Source organism: Podospora pseudopauciseta, chromosome 4 (assembly GCF_035222475.1).
Source record: "Podospora pseudopauciseta strain CBS 411.78 chromosome 4, whole genome shotgun sequence".
NCBI lineage: Eukaryota > Fungi > Ascomycota > Sordariomycetes > Sordariales > Podosporaceae > Podospora > Podospora pseudopauciseta.
The window spans coordinates 3,092,637-3,118,596 of record NC_085894.1 but is presented as its reverse complement, the minus strand read 5'-3'; the positions used below and the strand labels follow the sequence as shown (position 1 = coordinate 3,118,596).

At 52.9% G+C, this 25,960-nt stretch overlaps 8 protein-coding genes across 8 annotated transcripts; 5 read left to right on the top strand and 3 right to left on the bottom strand.

Annotated features, from left to right (window-relative positions):
* Positions 1–464: 464 nt before the first annotated feature.
* Positions 465–3,699, top strand: QC763_406870 (uncharacterized protein; the record flags this gene model as incomplete). Its single annotated transcript, XM_062912325.1, has 4 exons — positions 465–710; positions 768–1,751; positions 1,805–2,254; positions 2,311–3,699. Exons 1-4 carry the CDS (start codon positions 648–650, stop codon positions 3,697–3,699), a joined length of 2,886 nt encoding a protein of 961 aa, XP_062766069.1. The 5' UTR covers positions 465–647.
* Positions 3,700–3,892: 193 nt separating this feature from the next.
* Positions 3,893–4,530, bottom strand: MRPL27 (60S ribosomal protein L27, mitochondrial). The gene is made up of 2 exons (XM_062912326.1): positions 4,225–4,530; positions 3,893–4,141 (listed from the first exon to the last, which is right to left on the bottom strand). Exons 1-2 carry the CDS (start codon positions 4,411–4,413, stop codon positions 4,022–4,024), a joined length of 309 nt encoding a protein of 102 aa, XP_062766068.1. The 5' UTR covers positions 4,414–4,530; the 3' UTR covers positions 3,893–4,021.
* A 99-nt stretch (positions 4,531–4,629) lies between these two features.
* On the top strand, positions 4,630–7,809 carry QC763_406890 (uncharacterized protein). The gene is made up of 2 exons (XM_062912327.1): positions 4,630–7,397; positions 7,459–7,809. Exons 1-2 carry the CDS (start codon positions 4,839–4,841, stop codon positions 7,639–7,641), a joined length of 2,742 nt encoding a protein of 913 aa, XP_062766067.1. The 5' UTR covers positions 4,630–4,838; the 3' UTR covers positions 7,642–7,809.
* A 132-nt stretch (positions 7,810–7,941) lies between these two features.
* COQ3 (Hexaprenyldihydroxybenzoate methyltransferase, mitochondrial) lies at positions 7,942–8,835 on the bottom strand (the record flags this gene model as incomplete). Its single annotated transcript, XM_062912328.1, has 1 exon — positions 7,942–8,835. The coding sequence occupies one exon, from the start codon at positions 8,833–8,835 to the stop codon at positions 7,942–7,944; it is 894 nt and encodes a 297-aa protein (XP_062766066.1).
* A 336-nt stretch (positions 8,836–9,171) lies between these two features.
* RIB3 (3,4-dihydroxy 2-butanone 4-phosphate synthase) lies at positions 9,172–10,998 on the top strand. The gene is made up of 2 exons (XM_062912329.1): positions 9,172–9,873; positions 9,940–10,998. The coding sequence occupies exons 1-2, from the start codon at positions 9,795–9,797 to the stop codon at positions 10,581–10,583; spliced, it is 723 nt and encodes a 240-aa protein (XP_062766065.1). The 5' UTR covers positions 9,172–9,794; the 3' UTR covers positions 10,584–10,998.
* QC763_406920 (uncharacterized protein) lies at positions 10,876–15,036 on the bottom strand. Its single transcript, XM_062912330.1, has 8 exons — positions 14,740–15,036; positions 14,236–14,669; positions 14,054–14,090; positions 13,896–13,997; positions 13,247–13,840; positions 12,858–13,195; positions 11,039–12,799; positions 10,876–10,972 (listed from the first exon to the last, which is right to left on the bottom strand). Exons 2-7 carry the CDS (start codon positions 14,353–14,355, stop codon positions 11,321–11,323), a joined length of 2,670 nt encoding a protein of 889 aa, XP_062766064.1. The 5' UTR covers positions 14,356–14,669; positions 14,740–15,036; the 3' UTR covers positions 10,876–10,972; positions 11,039–11,320.
* A 3,191-nt stretch (positions 15,037–18,227) lies between these two features.
* QC763_406930 (uncharacterized protein) lies at positions 18,228–22,415 on the top strand (the record flags this gene model as incomplete). The annotated part of the gene is made up of 4 exons (XM_062912331.1): positions 18,228–18,942; positions 19,003–19,350; positions 20,581–20,923; positions 21,299–22,415. Exons 1-4 carry the CDS (start codon positions 18,429–18,431, stop codon positions 22,413–22,415), a joined length of 2,322 nt encoding a protein of 773 aa, XP_062766063.1. The 5' UTR covers positions 18,228–18,428.
* A 520-nt stretch (positions 22,416–22,935) lies between these two features.
* On the top strand, positions 22,936–24,883 carry rcd1 (RNA-binding protein, CCR4-NOT complex subunit Rcd1). The gene is made up of 4 exons (XM_062912332.1): positions 22,936–23,721; positions 23,780–23,935; positions 23,995–24,370; positions 24,426–24,883. Exons 1-4 carry the CDS (start codon positions 23,364–23,366, stop codon positions 24,601–24,603), a joined length of 1,068 nt encoding a protein of 355 aa, XP_062766062.1. The 5' UTR covers positions 22,936–23,363; the 3' UTR covers positions 24,604–24,883.
* Positions 24,884–25,960: the final 1,077 nt, after the last annotated feature.

Genomic DNA, 25,960 nt, shown 5'->3' with positions numbered 1-25,960 from the left:
CCGCTGTAATTGGACCCCTTCTCAGGGCTGCCCCCTACTAACAAATCTCATTGTTCCAGGGGTGTATCAAAGATGCGACAAGGCGGAAAACCAGTAGAAATTGGAGTGTTTGGTTTTACAATTCGAATGATAAGTTTCTCTCTTCGTGCCATCATTATTAGAATTCCAATCATATCGACCCCTCGGTTCAAATCCAAGAAGCGGCACGTTGCCAACTAGTCAGAGGCGTCCAGTTTGTGAAACACAAGGCAGCCAACAATAACTTGCGATTGTGTCGGTTTCACTTTTCAGGGCGGATCTAGCCAGCTTTACGAATCACCAATTACCCACGATTGGTCCCTGAGAGAGTGTTGCTACACGCCTGAAAAGCTCGTGGTTGATCTGGGTGACTGCCACGATTTTCCCGTTGGGTGGTGCTGCAGGTTGGGTGGCATATGACATCATGCAACAGAAGATAAATACCGGGTATTAGATCGACTGCTGTGAAGATCTAGACGCGCCGACCGTGTTCACCTTTTGCATAATTTTTCATTTTTTTTAATTTTGATTTTTTTTTTACCATTCAGCTGTTACATATTTTCTTTTCACAAGTCGTCGAGGGATGAAGGAGGAGTAACGCAGAGTTAGCAAACACAAGCAGCAGCAACATGAACACTGCGACAGTGGGTTTGGCGGTTACGCCAACGGTCATATCCACTCTTTTATCGCATGTAAGTGATCCCGTTCAGGAGATAAAAAGGACCAACAGCTAGCTGACTTCACAAAAGTACCTCAGTCGGAAACCACGGGCCAAAAAGCCCACGGCTCACCTGTCGTATGACGAGGGCCTTCATCTTATTCGCTCGTTTCTTCAGTATGCCTCGCGTCACACAGTCGAGGATCTCCAAGCCTTCACCAGCCAATGGGTCCCTCACCCTCAATGGGTCAAAGTCGACGTGGTCGATATTCCAGAGCGCGATCTCTCGAGGTCGGCCGATCTGCTGGCTGAACAACTCGGCCCGGAAGGTCTTCGTCAAGTAGGCGGAAAGCAATGGTGGCAGTGGCGCAAGGAGAAGCATGCGCTCAGGGCGGAGTGGATCGAGATGAAGGCTGATTACCAGGAGCGGTTGAAGGCAAATGACCCAGGAAACCGCGTCATGCTTTATGTTCATGGGGGAGCGTATTATTTTGGCAGTGTGGACGAGCATCGGTATCAGATTCAACGACATGCGCGAAAATTGAAGGCGAGGGCTCTCGCGCCGCGGTACAGACTTGCGCCGCAGTATCCTTTTCCTTGCGGTCTGCAGGACTGTTTGGCGACGTATCTCTATCTTTTGACGCAGCAGGAGTCCAGCACTATTATTCTCGCGGGCGACTCGGCTGGCGCGGGTATGATTTTGTCGGTGATGGTTATCCTCAGAGATGGGGGGCTGCCTCTGCCAGCAGGCGCGGTTCTGATCAGTCCCTGGGCTGATTTGACGCACTCCTTTCCGAGTGTTGCGGGTGATTGTCCGATGGATTATATTCCACCTTCCGGTTTCCACCACAAGCCATCGCCTGCGTGGCCTCCGCCGGATGAGGATGAGCTGAACGAGCTCAAGAAGGTTGCAATGCAGCAGAAGCAGGAGATCGCCGAGGAGAAAGAGATGGACGAGAAGGAGGGCGGGTCGGATGAGGCTCATGTTCCTAGTCAGAAGGATGTCAAGGAGACTACGCATAAGCTGATGTTTGATATTGACGGGGAGCAGATCACGGTCAGGGAGCAGATTCAGGTATATTTTTCAACCTCTTGAATATCTAAACAACACACTAACCATGACACCAGATCTACACCACAAACGACCTCCTAGCCCACCCTCTGGTCAGCCCGATCATGCAACCCACTCTCGGCGGCCTACCGCCTCTCCTCATCATGGTCGGCGGCGGTGAAGTCCTCCGCGACGAGCAAATCTACCTCGCCCACAAGTGCGCCAATCCCTCGCAGTACCTCCCACCAGAAGCCCTGATGGACGACCACGCCAGAGCCCAGGTGGAAAGATACAAGCCCACCGACGTGTATCTCCAAGTCTGGGACGACATGTGCCACGTCGGCCCTACACTGAGCTTCACCAGGCCGGCAAAATACATGTACCGCAGCGTGGCCCAGTTCTCGGCCTGGGCGCTGGCGAGGGCACAAGGGACCGAGATTGCGATTTTGGATGATGATGTCATCTCCGTCATTTCGAATGATAGTTCTTCGAGTGATGGTGAGGAGGATAAGACAAAGCCCGAGGTGGTAAGTGCTTTCCCATCTTCCTATTCCTATCAGATCCACTAATGTTTCCCCTCAAGAAGACCGAAACCACTGAGCAAAAAACGACTGACCAGGAGAAGAATACCCCTACCCCGACAAGCCCCCTCTCCATCGGCACCGCCTCCTCCCCCTTGCCCCCGTTCAAAAACAACATGATCCGCCACCGCGTCACCCGCCACGGGGACATCTTCCCCCTTGACCCACCCTCCGCTCTGCCAGGGTGCACCATGTCCCGGGATCTGGTTGGGGTAGTCAAAGTAGGCACTGTCAGGAAGTGGTACGAGCACAAAAAGAGGTGGGATGTGAAATTTGCAAAGACAAAGGCGCGTGTGCATAAGCAGCGGATCAAGGACATGAAGGTGGGGTATGAGGTGTTTGGGGAGGGGGAGGTGCCGCCCCCCACGGCGCTGGCGGGGAGGAGGAAGATTGATGATGGGGGTGCGGTGGAGAGGAAGAAGAAGGGGAAGGGGAGGAGTTATGGGCTTAGTCTTTGGGGGAGCTGGGGGAGCAAGCATGACGAGAGGACGAGGGGAAATATGGCGTTGGCGGAGGGCGGGCTTGGGAAGTCGGTGGGGAGGGAGTACAAGGCGGGGAATAAGGCTGAGGGGGAGGGGGCGAGGGAGTGGGAGGATATCAGGTTGCAGGGGGTTGAGCAGGAAAAGGAGAACAGAAAGGTTGGGGGGAGTCCGGTGAGGAGCAAGATTAAGAGTTGGAAGAAGCTGGTGAAGGATGAGAAGGAGGATGAGAAGTTGCCCGAGGTGAAGGGGGGGGAGGAGAAGAAGGAGGCGGATTTGAAGCCTGCTGGGCCGATGGTGCCGGAGGAGGAAAGGAGGGGTGATGATGATGATGATGCAAAGGGGACTGAGGCCGATGCTCAAGACACTGACGAAGGGAATTCTGGTCTTTTGTCTCCGGAGGACAACAGCACAGGCGTGACTGGCAAACGGCTCTTTCTCGGCGGGGTGGCCATGCCATTCTCTATGCGCAAAGAAGCGGAGACGGCCTCCATGATCACACTTGCGCCTGCCTCGCCTATGGAACAGAGTTCCGTCCGGTTGTCGACAGCTGATTCCGTCAGTTTGACACCCGCGAGAACTGCGCCGCTCGAGGCGCCGGCTATCAGTGTCCAGGGGGTGTCGGATGATGACACCATGTCTACTCCGAAGAGAGCAGCTGAAAGAGCGTCGAATATTACTGTTGCGACTGAGTGGACGACGTTGGATGAGCCGGGAGTGAGTGATCCGAAGGCGTCCAAGAGTGAGGTCGGCACGGTGTGGACAGAAGAGGATGAGGGGGAGGATAAGGCTACGCCGTTGCCGACGCCGAGTGTGCTGACTGGGAGCATGTACACTACTACTCCTGGGCAGAGCAGGCCGGAGCTGGATCGGTTTGTAACTGCTGATGAGGTGCCTAGGGCATCGTACTGAGACTGGATTTTTCTTTTGTTTCTGTTTTGCTGGATACCCTTTCGATTAGTGTTAGCAAAGATTGTTTGGTTAGGGGGTTTAGTTTTAATGGTAATTGAAAGTTTCGAAATTCTTGATATAGTTTTGATAAGTTTGGTGTGATTTTGTTTTGTACAGTAGATAGATATACAGCAGCATGATGGATGGATGCTCCTTGGAAGTCAGTTGTAAAACAACGCCCTGAACGCCAGTCCGAAAAATTCCACGCCATATATGTACAACACTTCCCATCCCAGATCTTCTTCTTCTTCTTCTTCTTCTTCTTCTTCTTCTCCCACACCATTTAATCAAGACCGTTCTCCGACTTCCACCTCGCGAGATACTCCTGGGGGTCCCTCGGCCCGAGCTTGGTGTCGTACTGTCCGTATGTTCTCTTGACGGCGTTGGTGACAAAGGGGGTGAGCTAATTAGATCTTCGTCAGCATTTATTCATCTAATTTTGGCGGAGGGGAGAGGAAAGAAGTAGTAGGAGAGCGAGTGAGTTACCTTGAACCCAGTCAAATCGGGACAGACATAGGTCCGCACCTTGTTCCACTCGATGATGTAGCCGCCGCGGGAGGTGTGACGGCCCATGGAGCCGGAGCCGGTGCCCTTGTAGAAGCCCTTGTTGACGTCCTTGGTTGTGAGGCGGAGCTTGCGGTAGCGCATGCCCAGGAGGGCGCGGGTGGGTTGCATTTTGGCAGCTGGGTGAGGTTTACTGCTTGGATAGGTGGTGATGTCGTCGTCGTCGTCGTCGGCGTCGGCGTCGGCGTGGGGCAGGTCAGTGGGAAATAATTTTGGCACTGAGGTGGGCTTCCCCCGGCCGGCAAGGAAATGCCAAGACTTTTGATGGGACGCTCTGACCTCGCAGAAATTGTGGGGTAGAAGCTCTCACCGCCCAAAAGTTCGAGATTTTGGGAGGTGGGCAGAAAATAATCTTTGAGTGTCTGGAGAGAAAGAGAGCACGGCTGGTTGATGTGGTTTGCGCAACCGTTTTACAACACCCGTCACAGCAAATTTACGACTCGCCCACGCGACGGGCAATTCTTGATCGCGCGACACCCATTCCTCCCTCAGTATCGCCTCCCCAGAGTACAGCGGCACCACGACGACCATAAAACATGCCAGGCCGCCAATCCCACGGCCGCCCCGTCCTCGCCGGAGGTGGCAGCGGCAAAAACAAGGGCAGCAGACATCAACCAAGCAGCAGCAACAAACCATCATCGTTTCCCAAATCCCGCTCCAAATCCCAATCCAAAGCCCTCGACGCCTTCGCCCTAGCCGAGGAATCCCTCGGCCCAGAACGCCGCCAAAAAGGCGTGCGCTACCGAGATCTAGAGGAAAAGGTAGAGAAGCCCTCCAAAAAGCGGGCTCACGAGGAAGACGAGGACCAAGATTTTGACGACGAGGATGAGGAGGAGGAGGAGGAGGAGGGAGCGCCGCCGCAAAGGAAAAAGGCCAAAAAGGACGAGTTTGAAGGGTTTTCGGATGATGCCGCGGGGAGTGAGGACAGTGAGGAGTGGCATGTGGGTGTGGGGAGTCAGGATGAGGACTCGGAGCTGGATTCGGACGAGGCGTTTGGGGAGAGTGATGAGGAGAGGTTTGAGGGGTATAGTTTTGGGAAGGGGGGGAAGGATAAGAAAAAGAAAAGGGGGGAGGAGAGTGAGGAGGAGGATAGTGATTTGGAGAGCTTGGGATCGGATGCGATTGATTTGGCGACGGCGTTGGATCAGTATTCTTCTAGTGAGGAGGAGGGTGGGGAGGGGGGGAAGGGGAGTGATAGTGAGGAGGACGAGGACGAGGACGAGGACGAGGACGAGGATGACGAGTCAACGGATGGGGATGATGAGAGTAGTGAGGATGATGAGGTGGATGAGGAGAGGTTGAGTGAGCTGAGGAGAAAGATTTCTGCTTTTGGCGGGGAGGACAGTGAAGAAGAGGAGGATAATCAGGGGTCGGGGAACGCAAAGCTCAGTTTGGCCGATCTTGGGTTGGCGGGGATCAACGACGAGCATATCAAGAAGTCGATCAAGTTGATGAACAAGGAGGACAGGGGCGAGAAGAAGACGAGGCTTGATGTTCCTCTTGCGAAGACATTGCAGGATCGCAATCTGCGAAGCGCGGCTTATTCCGAGACAAACAAGACGCTTGATCGCTGGATTGATACCGTCAAGTCGAACCGTCGAGCGGATCACCTTATTTTTCCACTTGCGCAGAATGCCCATGATAAGGGCCTTGCTAGCGAAGAGCTCATGCCGGTAAATCAGAAGACATCTGGGACGGAGCTTGAGAGCGCTATTTTGAGCATCATGGAGGAAAGCGGTCTCGGCCCTAGCGCTTCCAAGGAAAAGAAGAACGAGGGTGGTCTCATTGATGAGTCAGAGAGGCTGTCAAAGGCCGAGCAAAAGGAGATCACACGGCAGAAGCGTCGGGAGAGAGAATTGCACGATCGCGAGATGGCCCGCCAGAAGCGCATCAAGAAAATCAAGAGTAAGGCTTATCGACGCATTCACCGCAAGGAGGGTCTCAAGGACGAGCAGGCCGCTTACGATGCTCTTGTCGAGGCTGGTGAGATTGACTCAGAGGCCGAGCGGGAAATGCAAGACCGGAGACGTGCGGAGGAGCGCATGGGTACCAGGCACAGAGAGAGCAAGTGGGCCAAGCTGGGCAAGAAGGCTGGTCGTGCTGTCTGGGACGAGGACTTCCGCGCTGGTCTTACGGATATGGCACGGAGAAAAGAGGAGCTTAGGCGCCGTGTCGAGGGCCGCAAAAACTCCGATGATGACTCTGATGTTTCAATGGGATCTGGCGACGAGAAGGATGAGAAGCAGAAGCTGTTGTCTGAGCTCGACCGGGCGGCTCAATACAGCGATGACGATGAACCAAAGTCTGGGCTGATGAGCATGAAGTTTATGCAGAGAGGCGAGGAGATCCGGAGGAAAGAGAACGATGATCTTGTGGCACAAATACGTCGTGAACTCGACTCTGAGGCGGAGGAGTCTGGCGAGGAGATGGATATTGGCCGTCGCCAGTATGGCATGGGCAGGGCGGACGCTAAGCTCCCAGCCAACTCACCCAAGTCAAAGAAGAAGGCGGCGAAGTCCTCTGAACCAGTCGTCTTCAAGGACGACGTGGAAATGACTGAAGCACCATCTCGGAACCAAAAGAAGGCTGTCGAAGCTGAGCCAGTAGTATCAGCACCCAGCGCGCCTGGAGCCTGGTCTCGCGTGCCGCAAGAGGGTCGCAAGAGCAAGAAAGCGGCCGGCAAGGCCCCGGCACCGGAGCTCGATCTGTCCAACTCCGTTGCGCTTGCTACCAAGTCATCCAAGCCAAAGTCCAAGACTGCCGAGGCGGATGATGGCAATGACACTGACGGCTCTGACGCCATCCACCTTCCCATGGCCATCCGCGATCAAGAGCTTATCAAGCGCGCCTTCGCCGGCGAGGACGTCGTAGGTGACTTCCGCAGGGAAAAGGCCGAGATCATGGACGAAGACGACGACAAGGAAATCGACAACACTCTTCCTGGCTGGGGCAGCTGGGTGGGCGAGGGTGTCAGTGCTCGCGAACAGAGGCGGCACAAGGGGCGGTTCGTGACCAAGGTGGAGGGTGTCAAGAAGACGAGCAGAAAGGATTACAAGCTGAAGGATGCTATTATCAGCGAGAGGAGGGTGAAGAAGGTATGTTTGCTGGCTCGGTTTTCAATATTTCAAGGGACGACGATGCTAACAGACATGATAGAACGATGCCTACCTCGCTACCTCGCTACCATTCCCATTCGAGTCTCAACAGCAATACGAGCGCTCGTTGCGTCTGCCTGTTGGGCCGGAATGGCAGACCAAGGAGACGTTCCAGAGCGCTACCAAGCCGAGGGTTATCGTCAAGCAGGGTCTTATTGCTCCCATGTCGAAGCCTATCGTTTAGGGTGGTGGTGATGTTGCTGTTCTGGTTGTTCATAACACTAGAGGGTCACTTAAAATGGGTTCAGTGTTGGATAGGGTACATGATCATTTGCTTTTTTCTTCTGTCTAAGAATGACATCTCTGCGGAGAACAGAAACCCGCAACCATGTGCTATCATCTGATTTTGCGCCTCTGCTTTCAACATTTTATTTCCCCCTACAATAGTGATGCGGCATTTCTTGCTTTTTATCCACCCCCGTCCCGCCCAGGTCATAATCATACACAACTTCCCTCTCTCAATTCTGAGGTAACCCCCCCTGGCCTAAACCAACCTCTGCACACCAAAGAAATAATTCCCAAGCTTCTCACTTCCCTTGACCTCCTTCCACCCACACCCCGGCACAAACACCACCCCCATCACCCTCGCGTCTCCCCAAACCTTTTTCCCTTCCCGTGAGTTTTCCTTGCTAAACCACTCCCGCAGCTCATACTCATGAAGGTATTTGTCCCAGTCGTGCGTCCCCTTTGGCACCATCTTCAAGATATCCTCCGCCACAAGATTGGTAGTCACCCAGCTCGTCCACGTCCTCGCAATGGTGCTCATGACGACCCACCCGCCCGGCCTGACAAACTTTATCAGTTCCCCCAAAAACTGAGAGGGGTAATCGACGTGCTCGATTACTTCAAAGCAAGTGACGATGTCGACTGGGGGGAGGACGAGGGACTCGATTGGGGAGTTGAGGTAGCTTAGCTTTTGGGCGAGGGAGGGGTCTCGTCTGGCGTGGGATTTGGCGACGGAGATTATGACGGGGGAGGCGTCGATTCCGGTTATGGAGAGGGTGGCGGGGAGGCGGGCGGCGGATTCGGCGAAGATGCCTCCTCCGCAGCCGATGTCGAGGTAGGTTAGGGAGGAGTAAGGGGGTGAGGTTGGGGAGGAGGAGAGGCAGGAGCGGATGAAGTCGTGGCGGTGGGGGTTCATGAGGTGGAGGGGGCGGGAGGGGCCGTGGGGGTCCCACCAGGAGGAGGCTAGGGAGGAGAAGTGGGAGATTTCGGTTTCGTTGACGCTGGAGGTGGTGGTAGTGCTGTGGGGGCGACATGGTGGGGGGTTTGGTTGTTGTGATGGGTGGGCGAGGAGGGGGAGGAGACGGCGGGGTATTTGTGACGGTCTTCGGAGAAGAGCCCGGGGAGTGGCTGGGCGGAGGAGGGAGGGCCGCATGGTGATGATGTTGGCTGGCGGGCACCTTGCAGGATGCTGAGGTTTTTGAGAGAAGAGCTGGAATTGGCTTGCGCGCGCGCAACGTCAGATGCAGATTCCCAGCGACATGGGTCTTACTGCCAAGGACTTGCAGGGTTCCAGAACAATTCTAGCGTTGGCTCGGCGTTTGTGCCCCGCAGCCGTCCATCCATCAGCCGCGGGGAATCTGTTCCTGTGAAAGCCGAGCCGCCGCCCGCAGCGAGGAGCAGATGAGAAATTCCATGTGGGCATGCGGTCAATGGCATGGCGGTTGTTTGTCAGCGAACCGTCATCTTGTAGGGGACAATGTTATGTAAAGGGACCTGGATAGTTGGTAATTGGTGACATATTCATTCTCTCTCACTATCCCTCCCTTGAATTTGTAGATTTGTAAAAGCCATAGCAAATAGTGATCACGTCAAACAGACCAACTCTTCGGCATCGTCAGTGTGGTGTAAGTAACCCCACAATCGGGATACCCTGCCGCCCGCTGCCGAATAAAGACGTCCTCGTGTGACTTGTACCGAGCGACTGGGTTCACCGTCATAAATTGGCAGGTGATCACCGAGCTGTATATACATATATACCACTGTCTCGTCCCAATCCAGACGCCTCCTAAGGAAGCCGAGTAATGAAAGTCGCCGCCGCTATACAATAAGACCCTTGGTGCATTCGCCCCGAAGTCGCTCTCCAACTTTATAATTTTTCGGGGACCCCTCACAAGTCGCAATTGAGCCGACTGAACCCCCACTGCAACCGAACGACGTACCGAGCGCCAGCCAGACAGCTAACTCGGTCCCAGCACCACCATCATTGCGCGCGCGCATCCTGCTTGACCGTTGTCGCCGCAAACCAAACAAAATAATCTGAACGTTTATACCCTTTCAACTCTTGTGCCGTAGCGACTTCCAGTTGGAAGCGCACATAACAAAGCCCCAACAATGCCCTCCACCACCACCGCAGTCGACAACATCGACTCCTCACAGTTCGACTCCATCCCCGACACAATCGAGGCCTTCCGTATGCTCCCCCTTTCCCTCCCCTACCCAAACCCCCTATGCTAACTCCCCGCCCCCCGCCCCCCAGGCAACGGCGAATTCGTCGTCATCCTCGACGACCCCTCCCGCGAAAACGAAGCCGACCTCATCATCGCCGCCGAGTCAATCACGACCCAACAAATGGCCTTCATGATCCGGCACTCCAGCGGGCTCATCTGCGCCCCCATCCTCCCCGACCGCTGCTCGTCCCTCGACCTCCCTCAGATGGTCACCCACAACCAGGACCTCCGCACGACCGCCTACACCATCTCGGTCGACTCGGCCGACCCGTCCGTCACGACGGGCATCTCGGCCCACGACCGCGCGCTGGTGTGCAGGCAGCTTGCTGATCCTGCCTCCACCCCCGAGACGTTCAGGAGGCCGGGACATGTTTTTCCGCTTAGGGCGAGGGAGGGGGGTGTGAGGGATCGACGGGGGCATACCGAGGCTGCTATCGACTTGTGTAGGTTGGCGGGGAAGAAGCCTGCGGGAGTGATTAGCGAGTTGGTGGAGGATGGGATTGAGGTTGAGGGACGGGCGGTGAGGGAGGAGCCGGGGATGATGAGGGGGCAGGCGTGCGTGGATTTTGCGAGGAGGTGGGGGTTGAGGGTGGCGACGATTGCGGATATGGTTGAGTATCTTGAGAAGACGGAGGGGAAGTTGGTGAAGGAGGGGGTGAATGGGACGCAATAAGTTTGCGGGGAGACAAGAGTGTTGTACAAAGTTGGAGAGACGGCTCCCCCAGGGTGTGGTATATTGCTACGCTTGTGCTTCCGATATGGCTTTTGTCTCGTCTTTCTCTCCTACTTTTGCTTCACTGCAAGGTTGGATAGTCCCTCTGGCTTCTTGGCATAGAACACACATCACCACGAGGAGGCTGCTTTCTGCTGTCTTTGAAATCATGTAAATGCAAATTCTGTGGTATTTTAAGGTCTGGGGCGCATTGCGGGCATTTGGAGAGGTTAGGTGCTTTGCGGTAGATAAAAAAAAAAGAAGAGAAAGTGTTTTCCTTTTCGTGTGTTTCAGCAGGCGTGTGTGAAGTCGTTGGCGGAATCTTAAAAGTGGTATGGTCGGCGATTTGACTAGGTCTTCATCAGTCACTGCAAACAGGATTGCATGGAAGCTTGGGAGAGGAGCATCCCGATTACCTGCTCCGGGAACAGCTATAACAAATCAGAGGATACAAAACAACCACTCGTTATGTATGCAAACTAGATCGCTACCCATAAACCATGACCTATATACCTAACATAATCCCAAAAACGAAAGAGGGGGTATCACGCTCCTATTCCCATATTACCATCAGTTGTAGTGTCCGAGAGCATGACCCCGTGACCTATAACCATTCATCCTTACACATATAATCATTCCCAAACATCCATCACACAATCATTAACCTCAACATCCATCATCACCATCATCAAGACTCATCAAGCCTGCCCCCGCCCCCCAGCCTGAATAACCAACAAACTAGCCTTGATCCCCGTGGTGATCAACCTCTCCGCCACCTCCCCAACGGTATTCTTCAGGTCCGGCACCCCGCCACCAGCAGCGCTACTGCTGCTCCCACCGACCTCAGCAAACCCCTTCTTGGCATTGCGTCGGCCCAAAACGACAACATCACCGGCATTGTCCCTCGTGTTGCCCACCGCTTGTTGAGCAAGCAGGATAATCTCCTTGAGTTCCTCTTTCCCAGCGGGGACATCCGCCTCAGAGAAATTCACTCTAGTAGCTAGGTCTTCCGGGAGAGAACTCTTGAGCGTGGCGTAAAGCGCACCATCCTCAACGTCAGTTCCAGAGACGGGAGAAGAAGAGACAGCAGTCTTGTTGGTCTCGCTGTTGTCTTCCGTCGTGGTGGTCGATGCAGCAGCGGATTTGGCAGTGGAGGACAGTTTTTCTTTTTCGCTGCTGTTGATCCGGACGATGGTGGCCGAGACGTGGGGGTTCTTGGCTAGTTGAAGAACGATGCGCAGCGCGACGCGGTCGTCGGCGCCGCCGAAGAAGGGGAAGAAGACGTGGTGGGACTTGTTGGCGACGGGGAGGACGGCGACGTCGGCTTGGTTGCGGATGGAGATGGCGGATTTGGTGCGTTGGAGCTCGGGGCGGTCGACGGGCTTGGTGATGCCGCCGAAGCCGTTGTCGATGAAGATGCCTGCGTTGCAGATGGCGGAGGCTTTCTCGAGGGTCTGGCTGATGAAATCGAGATGGGTGAAGGATTTGAAGCGCTCGTTGGTGTCGGCTGTGACGGGAAAGGACTGGTCTTCGGACATGGAGCCGCTTTCGCCCCAGGGGATCAGGGCGAAGTCGGAGGAGACTTCGTGGGCTTGGGTCATGAGAGTTTCGGCGTAGGAGTCGGCGGGGACGACGGCGACGCGGCCCGAGACGGCGACGTCGTGGAGCTGGGAGAAGGTGCGGAAGGCGTTGACCACGGGGTCGCGGAGAGAGTAAAAGTCTTCGCCTTCGGTGAGGTGCATGACGGATGAGGTACGGTCGGTGAGCTCGAGAATGCGCATACCGTGGACTTCCAGGGGGCGTTTCTTGATGATGACCTCGGCGGACTCGGCATTAGGGGTTTCGGGCTCGACCTGCTTCTTGGTGACGCTTTCAGGGCTGAGGATGGTGATGAAGGTGAAGAGGCTGGGGAGACTGTCGAGACGGAGATGAACCATGAGACGGCGGATCTGAGAGTCGACGCCCTTCTTGAGACCGCCCTGCAGGCTCTCAGAGGGGTTCAACTCGTTGCCGTCCCAGTCGATCTCACCCTTTCTCCATCGCTCAACCTTGGTTTGGTACCACTTGGGATACAGCAGCTTTGTCATGGGGGTCGTGGCTACGGTTGTGACCAAAGCCATAACAACGAACATGCTGAAGGTGGTTTCGGACAGGATACCTGCCTGGTAACCAATGTTCTGCATTATTGTCAGTATGCCCGTTACCAAAAGTTCCAGATCGTCACGCGACACTCACAAGCACGATCAACTCGACCAGACCCTTGCAAGACATCAGGGCGCCAATAGTGAAACTCTCACGCCAGAGCAGCTTGTTGGCGCGAGCTGCGAGGGTGCCACCAATGATCTTACCAGCAAAGGCGCAGGCAATGACCCCGATGCAGTAACCCCATGTGATACCATCGTTGAGAAGACCTAGGTTGGTCTTCAGCCCAGACAGGGCAAAGTACAAAGGCAGAAAGAGGACCGAGATTAGATCCTCAATCTTCTCAGTAAGCTTGATAGCGAAACCGCCATCGTGGGGACAGATCAGTCCCACCAGGAAGGCTCCAAAAATGGGATGAACACCAATGATTCCTGGTCCAGTTAGCGTATGTATGGGATCCTCGGGATATGATACCAACCCACCAGTAAACCAAGAGGAGGCCAGAACCATGAGCAAGGTCAGCGCAACCATTCCCTGGGTAGGGCCATTATGCAAGCTTCCGGTCCGCTTGAGGATCCAAATGAAGGGTGGCCGGATGGCGAAGATGAGGAACAGAGTCCAGCCAATGCAGCAGAGCAAGGCCCAGAGCGCGGCCAAGCCACTGCTGTTGTTGGTCAAGGCGACGCAGAGCGCGAGAAGCACCCAGCCTGTCACGTCATTTCCAATGCCGGCAGCCAGAACGGTGACACCGACACCCGAGCGGAGGAGGTTCAGCTCGGAGAGAATGCGGCAGAGGACGGGGAAGGCAGTGATCGCAAGGGCTGTACCGATGAACAATCCGAAGACGCCAAAGCCAATAGCTTCGTCGACGTGAAACTCCTTGTACAGACCCCAGGCAATGGCAAAGCCAAGGCCAAAGGGCAAGATCATGCCGGCCATGCCTACACTTAGGGCGGCCTTCCAATTTTGCGTGAAGAGACGGATGTCTACTTCCAACGCAACGAGAAACAAGAAAATGATGAGACCGAGGTTGGCGACATTGTTGAAGACTGGCATAGACGCAGGCGGGAAGATTGCTGTTGAATATGGTCAGTAACACCAAACACATCATCTTCACTCTAGGAAACATGCCGGCCTCAAACCCGGGTATCCTCATCATCACCGTGGGGCCCAACAGAATGCCGCCGAGAACCTCGGCGATAACACGAGGTTGGTGAAGCCATCGTAGCGGATCTGAACGGTTGGTTAGTCAGCATAAACTAGCTTCGTGAGATGACTAGGTAACTTACAAGCTAGTAGTTGACAGAAGATGATGACAATGATGGCCTGTGTGTTGTTGCACGCGTCTATTGTTAGTCAGGCCGAGAAACACGACGGCCCGGTCACCGCGTGGGCCGTGAAACGAAACACGGCCCGCGGCTCTGGACCTGGGAGTTGGTGAGGTCGGACGGCGGAGGTGTCAACGACATACCTGTACGATGAAAAGAGTGATGGGGTTGGAAGGCGTATACACAATCGGGTTGACGCCCTCGAGGACACCAGCTTGCGGAGGGGCTCCGGTGCTGTTGCCCGTAAGCTCACCGCCTGCCATCGTGTGTGTGGTACGTCCGTTTTGTGTTGATGGACGTGTCAGACGACGAGCGAGCACAACAAGAACAAAGTCACCGAAAAGAGAAGAAAAAGGTCGAGGGAAAGAGGGCCGGTCTCGTCTCCAGATGTGGTCGAAACAAAATGACCTGGGGCACGGGGACCTGACCTGGAGGAGTCGGGGAGATGGAGATGACTATATATCACTTCTGACAGAATATGCCCCCGGACCGGGCTGTTTGCTGCATGTCCATGGGTAGCTATCTTGGGCAGGTAGCTCTGCTTGGTATCGCCATTTCCACGTGACGGCGCACCGGGCTGAGTCGAGAAACAAGCTTCATTAGCCTTTCTTGTGTGGTTGATGAAACAGGATTGATGAGGCACCCACAGCTGCCTGAGTGATCCATCAGTACTTGGCGGGCAATTGACGGGCAACGAGGGAGCGGGCGCTGTGTCTCGCTCAGTTCGCTCTGTTCCCGCCGCCCTGGCCGCTTTCGCCTTTGTTCAGCTGATGCTTTTCTCTGGTAACCCTCCTCTCCTCTTCCCATCCCTCCAACAAGGGGTCAGCAGAGCAACCGGGGGGCAGCGCCGGGACATCGTCAGGCATCACAAGCAAGTCGCTGTCGGGTCAGATATCAAGAGTCTCGATCTCTGAATGGCTGCTCCGTTTGGCGTTCCATCCGACACCCCTCCCCGGGTTCTGCGCAAGCGGGAGCCAAGATCCGCGCTAACGGTGGTGCCAATTAATGCCAAGGAGGTCCGGACCGGCTCCAACCTCTCTGCTCCTGGGCGAACCGTTTTGCCATCATCGCCGCCTCCTCTTTTGTCGCCAATTGCGCTTCCCCCACAAGTGACACGGAACTTTTGATGGGGAAGCACAGCAGAGAGCCTCTGAGATATTTATTGTCATCTAGAGGCCTGTCAAACACGGCAAACACCCGACCACGGAGCTCTGATTCCACCTGAGCATATGCTGTGAACCCTAACCCTCATGCATCTCTCCCAGAAGAGCATCTCTTGAGTGGTTAGTTCGTGCTCTGCAGCCTGCCATTATCGCCCATCGTTCATCTTAACCAACAGGTGTACAGCTTCCGCCCTGCATCGACCTGCATCATCACCACCCACTACCAACAAGACCCGATATCAGAAATCAGTCAGAAATCAGCATGCTGCGGAACGTCGTATAGTGTGAATGATTCTCGCCCATCTCAGCGTCTTCCAAAAACAATGGCCTCCACTTCAGCACGTGCCCATAGAATTAGTTTGGCGGACTGTTGAATTTAAGGCCTGAGAAATAAGGTAGTATTGCATGGCGCTAGGCCGCCAGGTCTGTGGAGGACTAACGGAATTACGTGAGGTGAGCTATATAAGAAAAGGAGGTTTTGGGGTTTATAGGGTATTTAAATACTTCAGTATTACTCTTTTATTAGTTTTTGATTGCTTTAGTTAATTAGTATTATAATCAATATTATATTTACAAACATAATTTAATTAATTTATAAACTGTAGTTTTAATAGTTATAATTTCCAATAATAATGTTTTATAAATAAGCTCTAACTTTATTATTATTAAATTAATGTCAATTAACTTTATTAATAATAACTTTATCATTATTATAGCTATCTTCAATTTAAAATGTAGTATATTTATTAAGGTTGCTAATTAGAATAAAGAGAATTAATAATTTATAGTAAATATGTTCGACTATGAAGTTCTAGCGTAAGTATGATAAAAATAAATTTGAAAAACTAATAAATATTTAAATGATAAACTGAAAAAGGAAATTTATACATTAAATATTATTGTGTCACAGCACTAAAGCGAGGCTTATGGGAAAATAGGGTGTGAAGCTTGGGAAGAGCAGCGCCGCTTCGGCAGTATTTAGACATTGCTTTGTAAAGAGCTTTGCCTCCTTTTTCCTTTCGCTTGCGCAATAACAAGACATTTACTTTAGTCTTTAGTCGGCACTGTAACATATTATTATATTAACAATTAAAATAAAACTATTAATATTTCTATAAGCTAAAAAAAACACTTTTTTAAAAATAGAAAGTTTGAAAACTAAAAATATTATTAATAATTATAGAATTTAATGACTTAAAAATAGACTCTTAATATATAAATATTTATAACTAGCAATTATATTAAAATTTATAAACTAAATAATGTTAAGGAATATTATTAATTTAGTTAGTATGAAAAAAAGTTAGTTTATTATAAAAACTAAAACAAAAATTAAAAATATAAAAGATATAAAATAAGTTATAAAATAGATGAAACTTTTGTTAAAAATAATTTTATGAAATTTACCAGAAAAGGTTTATTTAAATGGATATACTAAATTTAAAGCCTAAAGATAAAGTAATATTATATAACTTTAAATCGCTAGGTTTATAAAAAACAAACGGGATTACGCAAGGTAAATTTTAAGAATAAGAAATCTTAGCTTTTATAAAATATACCAACACTCCTAATACTACCGTTTCACTAAATTTCGGCTTTTTGGGCTAACTAATATTATAACTAATAAGATACCTATAATTATAACTAATAAGATACCTATAATTATAACTTGTTCAAGTTGTAAGTCCTAGTTTTAATAGGAATAGCTCTCAATCGACGAGCATCAACATTGTTATTTGTTTATTCCAAGACTTTTGCACTACAAGGAAACCACCCTCCCAAAACACTTGGCCGTTATTGGAACGCCATGTTTCTATCTTGAGCTGGAACAAACCGAGAAGCCCAGAAAACAAAACCGAGGCCTTGACCTGCAACCAGAGAAATCCAGAGCTTGGCGTTTCCAAACATATCCGAAACGACCTCCTCCGGCCATGGACTTTGGAACATGGGAAAGCCGTACTCCTTCCCAGTCTTTTCTTCTCCCAGAGAGGCTAAAGGTGACATGCCAAGGTAAGCCGACACCTCGGTGCCGCACGGCGCAGTCCTCCAACCGCCGCAGATGATCTGTGCCGCTCTCCCGCGAGGCCAGCCAGGCCAAACCGCTTCCAAGAACGTCTTCCGCAAATTTATGATGGCAGGCGGGAAGGGGAGATCTCAGATCTTAGCTTGCCACAGCCCCCAGCTCCCGTCTCCAACCGGCACTTTAGACTTGCACTTGGACACTGCCATGCTTGTCTCATTTGGGGTCTGTTTGTCCAGACCTCTCTTAGTCATTATATCCAACCAACACGACTCACATCTCAAGTGAAGCCAACTAGTACAGATCTCTCATCGTGAATGTTCATCTGGTCCTAGACCTAGCCCAGTCCGGAGCCCGGGCCGGCCGGTAATCCAAGTCCAAACAGATCAGGCCCGACCGGCCTTGGAAGCCCGGACACAGCGCACATTAGTGGTTGGCCTGCCATACACAGAGCTACTGAAACCGGCTAGCAGCACATCCCACAGCCATACTTTGGAGAAGTCTCCAACGGAAACTCGTTCTCCCTGTTATCCATCATCTACACAGCACAAATGCCAGCAAGTGCTGTTAGTCCCCATCACAGGACGGCCGGGCCGGGGTCCCCATCTGGTCCCCAGTACCAAACTTGTGGTCCTTTGCCCTTCTCATCTAACCTGTTCCGTCTCTACTGAAAGCAAGATAGAGTTGCTCAGACGAGGGTCAACTTCAAGCCGACCGCCACTTTATCTTCACATTATGCAAGGAACGTTATGTAAGTTCTATGCTAGGAATGGGCTCTCAACCGTTGACCAGGTTGATTGTATCAAGACCTTGTGCTTGTTCCATTTCGTCCGCGTAGTGGTCCGTCACGACAGGTCGACCTTGGCTTGGTATCCAGGTTAAGTGAGGTGATATTCAAGGCGGCCTATCCCCAGGACTTTCTTTCTCCTTTCATCCCATCATTCAGAGTTTTCTTCTCTCTTCGCATTTTTGAATTCGCGATTGACCAAGTATCACAAGAAGGAATTTAGTTACGTTTCTCTTCTCCCTATGCTTGGTAACACACCTTCATCTTTTTTTATGGATATACTTTTCTCTTTTGTCTCTTTATCTACTTGACATTACACGACATCGTCTTATCTCTGCTTTGGTAACAGAGGGATAGCGGCCCAAAATGAAACTGCTGCCCGTTTTTGCCGTCTTCCTCTTGGGCTCTACAGCCCAAGCAGGGCTTTTCTCTCGTGCCCCGGGAGGTGGGTTCTTTGGTGGGAGCTTTGGGTTTGGGTTTGGAAGTGGCAACAATGGCAACAATAACAATAATGTCGACGGCCCTGGTTCAGATGGCGAATTCAACACAGCTGTTGACGGCCCTGGTCGAAACGGGGAGAACTTTGACCCTACCGCTGCCGGTCCTGGGTTTAATGGTGGTGGCGGTGGTTATGGGGGTGGATATGGAGGAGGGTACAGCGGCAGTGGAAGAGGTCAAAGCTGGAGGAGTAGATGGAGAGGGAGATTCCGTGGCGGATCCAGCAATGGAAATGGCAACGGCAACGGTCAAGGACAAGCCGGCAACGGACAAGGTGGTGAAAATGGCGCTGGCGATGCCCAGCAGCCGCCCCAACCAAAGAATGTCCTCATGAAAATCGGGAATACTATCCTCCCGCCCGGAGGGCAATGCACCTTTGACGGTATAACCCCCTTCCTCCACTCCTTTTGTTTCTTCCTCTGATAACTAACCCCCCCTGTAGATCTCACTCAAGAACCAATCCTCCTTTTTCCTCAGGGAGCCCTCAACAGAACTTACCTCGCCGTTGGTCTCTCCATGTCTCTTAATATCTCCTCCTTTGCAGCCTTCGATCCCACTTCGCTCGTTGCAGCAGCACAGTTGTCCTTGACGTACCTCCAGTCGGGGCTGAGACTGCGGGATTTTGAGAACCCGGTGTTGACGTCGGAGACGAACCCACTGGTGCCGTTTATGATGGTCAATGGGGGGAATGGGACGGGGCAGGTGATGATGATTACTATGCTGTATACCCAGCCTCAGCCGTTGGTTATTGAGGAGGGGGTTCAGATTGGTTTGGCGGAGATTGCGGGGAGTGAGACGGGGGAGGGGAGGGGGGGATTTGACTTGCAGGGCTTTTTGGAGGGGTGTGGTGTTACGAGTGGGGTTGTGGGGAGTGGGTTGGTGATGGTTAATGAGACGATTAATGGGAATGCTGGAGCGGGAGCAGGGGGTGAGGCTGGTGCTGGTGCCAGTGCTGGTGCTGATGCTTCTGCCACTGCTGGGGCTACGGCTACAGCTACAGCTGGGGCTGATGCTTCTGCCACTGCTGGAGCCGGGGCCGGTGCTGCTGGTAACGCAACTGCTGGGGCTGGGGCCGAGGCTGGAGCAGCTGGCAATGCTACTGCTGGTGCTGGTGCCGATGCGAATGCCGGGGCTGGCGCTGCTGCCGGAGGAGAACAAGTCACCACAATCATCACCACCGGTGGCGACGGTCAGGTGGCTACTCTCACATCTACCATCGCTGCTGCCGGAGCGGGTGCCACTGCTGGAGCTGATGCCTCTGCCAATGCTACAGCTGGTGCAGGTGCAGGTGCTGATGCCAACGCTGGTGCCAGTGCCGGTGCCAGCGCAGGAGCTGGGACAGATGCCGCGGTGACAGTCATCACCACCACTGATGCCGCCGGCTCGGTAGCAACCCTCACTTCCACCTTGGCTGGTGGTGCTGCTGGAGCCGGAGCAGGAGCTGTCACAGTCATCACAGCAACTGATGCTGCTGGAGCCGTCGCAACTGTCACTTCTACTCTCGCTGGGGGTGACGCCGATGTTGCCGCCAATGCTACTGCCGGAGCAGGAGCCGGGGCTGATGCCAATGCCGGAGCTGGGACAGACGCAGCAGCAACTGTCAGCGCCGGAGCCGGTGCCAACGCAGGAGCTGATGCTAACACCAGTGCTGGTGCTAATGTCGGAGCGGCAGCCAGTGCAAATGCTAGTGCTGGGGCTTCTGCGGGTGCGAGTGCGGGCGCTGACGCGAATGCTGGTGCTGGTGCTGGTGCTACTGCCACTGCTGGAGCAGATGCTGCCGCTACCGCTACTACAGGTGCTGGTGCCGGAGCGGAAGCCGGGGCCGGGGCCGGAGCCGATGCAAATGCCGGGGCCGGAGCAGCAGCAAACGCCACCGCTACCGCCGATGCTGGCGCCGGTGCAGGAGCAGCAGCAACAATCGCCACCATCAGCACAACCGACGCCGCCGGGCAACCTACCGTCATCACCACTACCGTTGCCCCTGGTGTCCTCCCTAACCCGGGGGTTGTTGGCACTGGAGATGCTGGTGCTGGTGCTGGTGCTGGGGCAGGTGCTAACGCTACGGCGGGGGCATCAAGGGCTCTTACGACGCTCACGCAGGAGGTTACCATCACTGTTACTGACGAGGCGAACGTGGCGGTTACGTCTACGATTACGTTTGTGTCGACGATTATGGTCGCTGATACTACGGGAGCAGGAGCAGGATGTGAGGCTACTCCTGAGCCGGTTACGGTGACGGTTACTGTTACTGCTGGGGCGGAGGCGGGGGCGAGTGCTACTGCTGGTGCTGGAGCTGATTCTGGGTCGGAGTCGGGATCTGGGTCTGGATCTGGTAGTGGCTCTGGATCAGGATCTGGCAACGGGTCGGGGTCAGGGTCAGGATCGGACCCTGGCTGTGATGTTTGTGACCAGATCAACGGTGGTGATAATAAAGACAACAACGGCAATGGTAACGGAAATGACAATGGAAACGGTAGAGGAAACGACAACGGAAATGATAACGGTAACGGCAATGGGAATGGAAACGGTGATGATGAGCCCTGCGATATTTGCGACAGCGTGAATGGCGGTGGGGATAATGACAACAAGGATAACAAGGATAACAAGGATAACAAGGATAACAAGGATAACAAGGATAACAAGGATAACAAGGATAACAAGGACAACAACGAGAACAACGACAACAAGGGCGGTTCTAACGGCTCCGGCTCCGGCAACGCCGGCTCTGACGATAACAGAGACGGTGGGCGCAATGGTGGTGACTCGGGATCTGACAACAAGGAGCCATGCGATATCTGCGAGAGCATCCACGGTGGTGACAACAAGGACGGAAAGGACAGGGGCGACTCTGGTTCTGGTTCAGATCGTGGCAGCACCGATGATGGTCGTGAGAATAAGGATGATAAGGACCGAGATGGCAACAACCGTGACTATGGATCTGGTGGCTCTCGAGGGGGCTTTGGTGATGATGACCAGAACGACCGTGATAACAAGGACAATAAGGATGGCATGGACGGTATGGACAAGGGCAATAAGGATAACAAAGACAATAAGGATAACAAGGACAAGAATAACAAGGACAATGATAACGGCAACGGCGACGATAGAGGCAGCTCTGGGTCCGGCTCTGATAGCCCGTGCCAGCGCCCGGGAGGCGACTGTAACAACATGGGCGGTGGCCGCGGAAACAGCACATCCACTGGCGGCACTGACTCCAAAGACAACAAGGACAACAAGGACAACAAGGACAACAAGGACAACAAGGACAATATGGGCAACGGAGGCAATCGCGACGGCCAAAACGGAGAGAACAACAACGGCGAGGGCAAAGACGCCAACAGCCCATGCAGCACCTGCAGCGAAGGCGGCTCGAAGACCACAACAGACGCCGGATCCAACGGCGACGACGACAACAACAGGCGTCCTGCGCCCACGTCAACGGCATCTGGTGGGGGTGAGGGAAAAGACGGTAAAGGTAGCAACGGCGGAACAGGTCCGATAACCTCCTCCATGACTGATAACACTCCTTCCCCGACGAATGCTGACACGGCTGGCAGCGCACCAACATCAGTATTCAAACTGACGGTAATATACCCGATCGATGCCACGACGTCGGCTGGGAACGGAACGATACCTGCTGGTGCTGCGGCTCAGGCAGGGATGAACGACTCGCCCAGCGTTGAAACGGCTGCCGCCACCGCTTTGGGGGCCGAGAGCACCGATTTAGCTTCTTCTAGTAGCTCTGGGCCGGCGATTGTGGTTGTTGGGAGTGGAGCGATGAAGGAGGCTCATCCTGGGGCTGTTTCGGCGTTGCTTCTTGGGGGGGTTGCGGTTGTTTTCTTTGTATTTTTGTAGTTTTGGGAAAGGAAAAGGGGATTGGACTGGGAGGATGCATTGCATTGGGATGGTGTCATGGTTGATTGTTTTGTTTTGGTATTGGGAGTTATACTAGGGCTGGTTGCTATAGATAGATATCCCTTGGGTAGACTAGAGGTCTGATAGTCTCTGCGGTCCAGAGCACCGGGTTTGGCGGGATTTGATTTGGGCGTTTTAAAAGGTTACTATATTGAGGCCTGGTTCAGCTCTCAGTATTTCTCTTCTTCCTATTAGCTATCTATTCTGGAGTGATATTTTAAACTAGATGCTTTTTACAATGACACTAGATCGGATGCAAGTGATTAGAGAGCAAGTGAATAGGGAGCAAGTAGATAGGACGACAGAAACCCTGGCCACATGATGCAATGCAAGTGAGGAAGATGACCAGCTGCTGCAGACGGACACAGGAAGGAATTCTCCGGACGATACACAAAGAGCAGACGGACGAGCTTTACAAACGGCCAGTCCCATCTTGGCTGCCAAGATAAAGGAGCAGCCCAACCCAATAGGCCCAAGCCAAGGAGCAAGAGAGAATCCCCCACAGTGGCCCGTGCTCAACAGCCGAAAACCGCCGTCAAAGTGCGGCTCTGAACTCTGGACGCTTCGATGCATCCTCCACCCAGCAGCAACCCTGCCCGACAAGAAACTCCCATCTTTAACCACCCCTCCAACCACACTTCCACTCAACCACACAAACCACCGACCGACAAGCACCCAGCTCATGACGTCCGCGCCCACTCTCGATACTGTCCCACCTTCTTCTCAGCAAACTGGCCATACTAGATAACAGAAAAGAAACCATCATACCCATCTTTGTCTGCTATCTCCACAATTTCACATCGCGCAACCGCTACCTGCTACCTACCCCCGTCTTCATCTGCCTCTCTCGCTACGCCAGCACAATCACGCGCTTCCACCGCCGACAAGATGATGCCCAACCCGCACGTATATGGCCACCACCAGTATCCCCAGGCAGACTCGGCCTGGATGCACCAGCAGACATCGCACCAGCACCACGTCCAGGCCGCTGCTCAGGGTGCTGTGAATGTGGCCCAGCAGCAATATCACAACCGCCTGGCTGGCGCTCACAATGGCGTCAATGCCCTGGCGCAGAGCCACGCGCAGGAGAGCTCGTTGGATGCGTCCGTCTCGGAGGACAATAGACGGACACTGCAGTACATCGCCGATCTGCTTGATGAGAACACGCGCGAGGCGGCCTTGTTGGAGCTCAGCAAGAAGCGGGAACAGGTACCCGAGTTGGCACTTATCTTGTGGCACTCGTTTGGTAGGATATCTTCGCCTCTCTTTTCTCTGGCATACTTTAGGCTAACAAGTGACATTAGGCGTCATGACCTCGCTCCTTCAGGAGATCATCAGCGTGTACAGCTTGTTGAACCCATCGCAACTCACTGCGGCGGCTTCCAACAGAGTGTGCAACGCGCTGGCTCTCCTCCAGTGTGTTGCGTCGCACAACGAGACACGCACATTGTTCTTAAGCGGTAAGGCGCGCCGGCTATAGTTTATTGTTTTTTGATATGTTTGCTGACATACCCTCCAGCTCATATTCCTCTTTTCCTGTATCCGTTCCTCAACACAACCTCCAAGTCTAGGCCGTTCGAATACTTGCGGCTCACGTCGTTGGGAGTGATCGGTGCGCTGGTTAAGAATGACTCGACTGAGGTGATCAACTTCCTGTTGACCACCGAGATCATTCCTCTCTGTCTTCGCATCATGGAGACGGGGTCCGAGCTCAGCAAGACGGTGGCGATTTTCATTGTCCAGAAGATTCTGCTCGACGACAACGGCCTCAACTATATTTGCGCCACATACGAGCGATTCTATGCGGTCGGGACAGTGTTGAGCAACATGGTGGGCCAGCTTGTCGAACAGCAAACGGCTAGGCTCCTGAAGCATGTTGTGCGGTGCTTCCTTAGGTGAGTACCCCTTGGTCGCTGTCTACCAGCGTCACGCTGACTAGGTGCGCAACAGGTTGAGCGATAATGCGAGAGCCCGTGAGGCGTTGCGTCAGTGCCTCCCAGAGCCTCTGCGAGACAACACTTTTGCCGCCGTCCTTCGGGATGACGCCGCAACAAAGCGTTGTCTGCACCAGCTCGTTGTCAACCTTCAGGAAAATGTAGTCGAACCCAGCGGCCAACTTGGAATCTGAACCAGCATGTGCTTTCAGCAACACCGGAGCTAACTGAGAATAAGTAACAGGGAAAGGACATGATGCTCGACCGCCTCTATAAATAAGCGGGGATTTCTTTCTTGTCTCTAGAACTAAGCGACAGTCCTACATGGGACAGCACGACGACGCGGCACTGTTTTTTATTCGATACCACAACGATACCAACCACCGCCACCATAAACACTCATGCACACACACGCAAACACACCAATGTATATCCACCTAAACAGCACACATTGCCGATTCAACGGTTTTTCACAGGTTTCATCGATCACGAAGGGAAAGATTCTTGGGAGGGGGGGACTGGAAAAGTGTCTTTTTTCTTCTTCTCTTTCTCGCTTTTCAACAGCGACGGTAGGCCAGCGGGGAAGGGGAGTATAAGAGAAGGGTAATCGGGGTTTGGCTCCTTTTTGGGTTTCTCTTTGTTTTCGGGAAAGATGACGACAACGGGGCACGTGTGTTTTTTCAAAAGCATACCAGCGAGTATATGAAACGGGAGGGCTGCTTCATCCCGAGTGATGAGGCAAATGGCGGCGGGGAAACAAGGGATTATGGGAAGCGACAACACATATTCATTGCACAAGGCGAGACAAGGAGGCGTTTATGGGAGTTTTTTTTCTTTTTTCTGGGGGGTCAAGGGCTTCATTCTCATTCATAACACCATGTATATTTCCTAAGCGGGACATGTTTATCATTCTTTACATAGTCTTCGTATTTTTTTTTCGTGGCTTTCTTTTCTTCTCTTTTCTTCTCTTATCGGAGTGAAAAGGACGGGGGTGGCAACGGCTTTTAGCATAGCAAGGGGCTGGGAAATCTTTTTAGTAGCTTTTTTTTATTATTTCCTGTGGTTTTATTCTCGTTTTGTTTTGATAATTGTGAGATGAGTTGGAGTTTGATGTGAAAAGTGGTTTTGGAGGATAAAAGGTGGAGGGGGGGTGTGGTGAGTGGGATGGATGGATGTTACAAGGTTGGAAGGTTTGGTGAGCGACTGACTGAGGAGAAGGAGATTTACCTGCGCGGTTACTTATTTTTGCTATAACATATACCATATATCTTATACCGCTGTGGAAGGAGGGAGAAGGTGGGGAACGGATCAAGAGGAGGAGGATGCTGACTTAGTGCGAAGATGGGACTGTCCAAGTGAGAAGAGGTGGGTGGGTGGATTGTGGGAAAGTTGGCGGTTGTTGTGGTGCTGCTGTGTATGATCTGTAGAAGGAAGAGAGGTGCTGTATCGGTAGCGTATATGCTGATTGAACGCCTGAAGATGGGAGGGAATTGAATAGCTGTGATACCCTCACTATTTTTCTGGCCATCGAATGCAGACCACGTGAGCAAG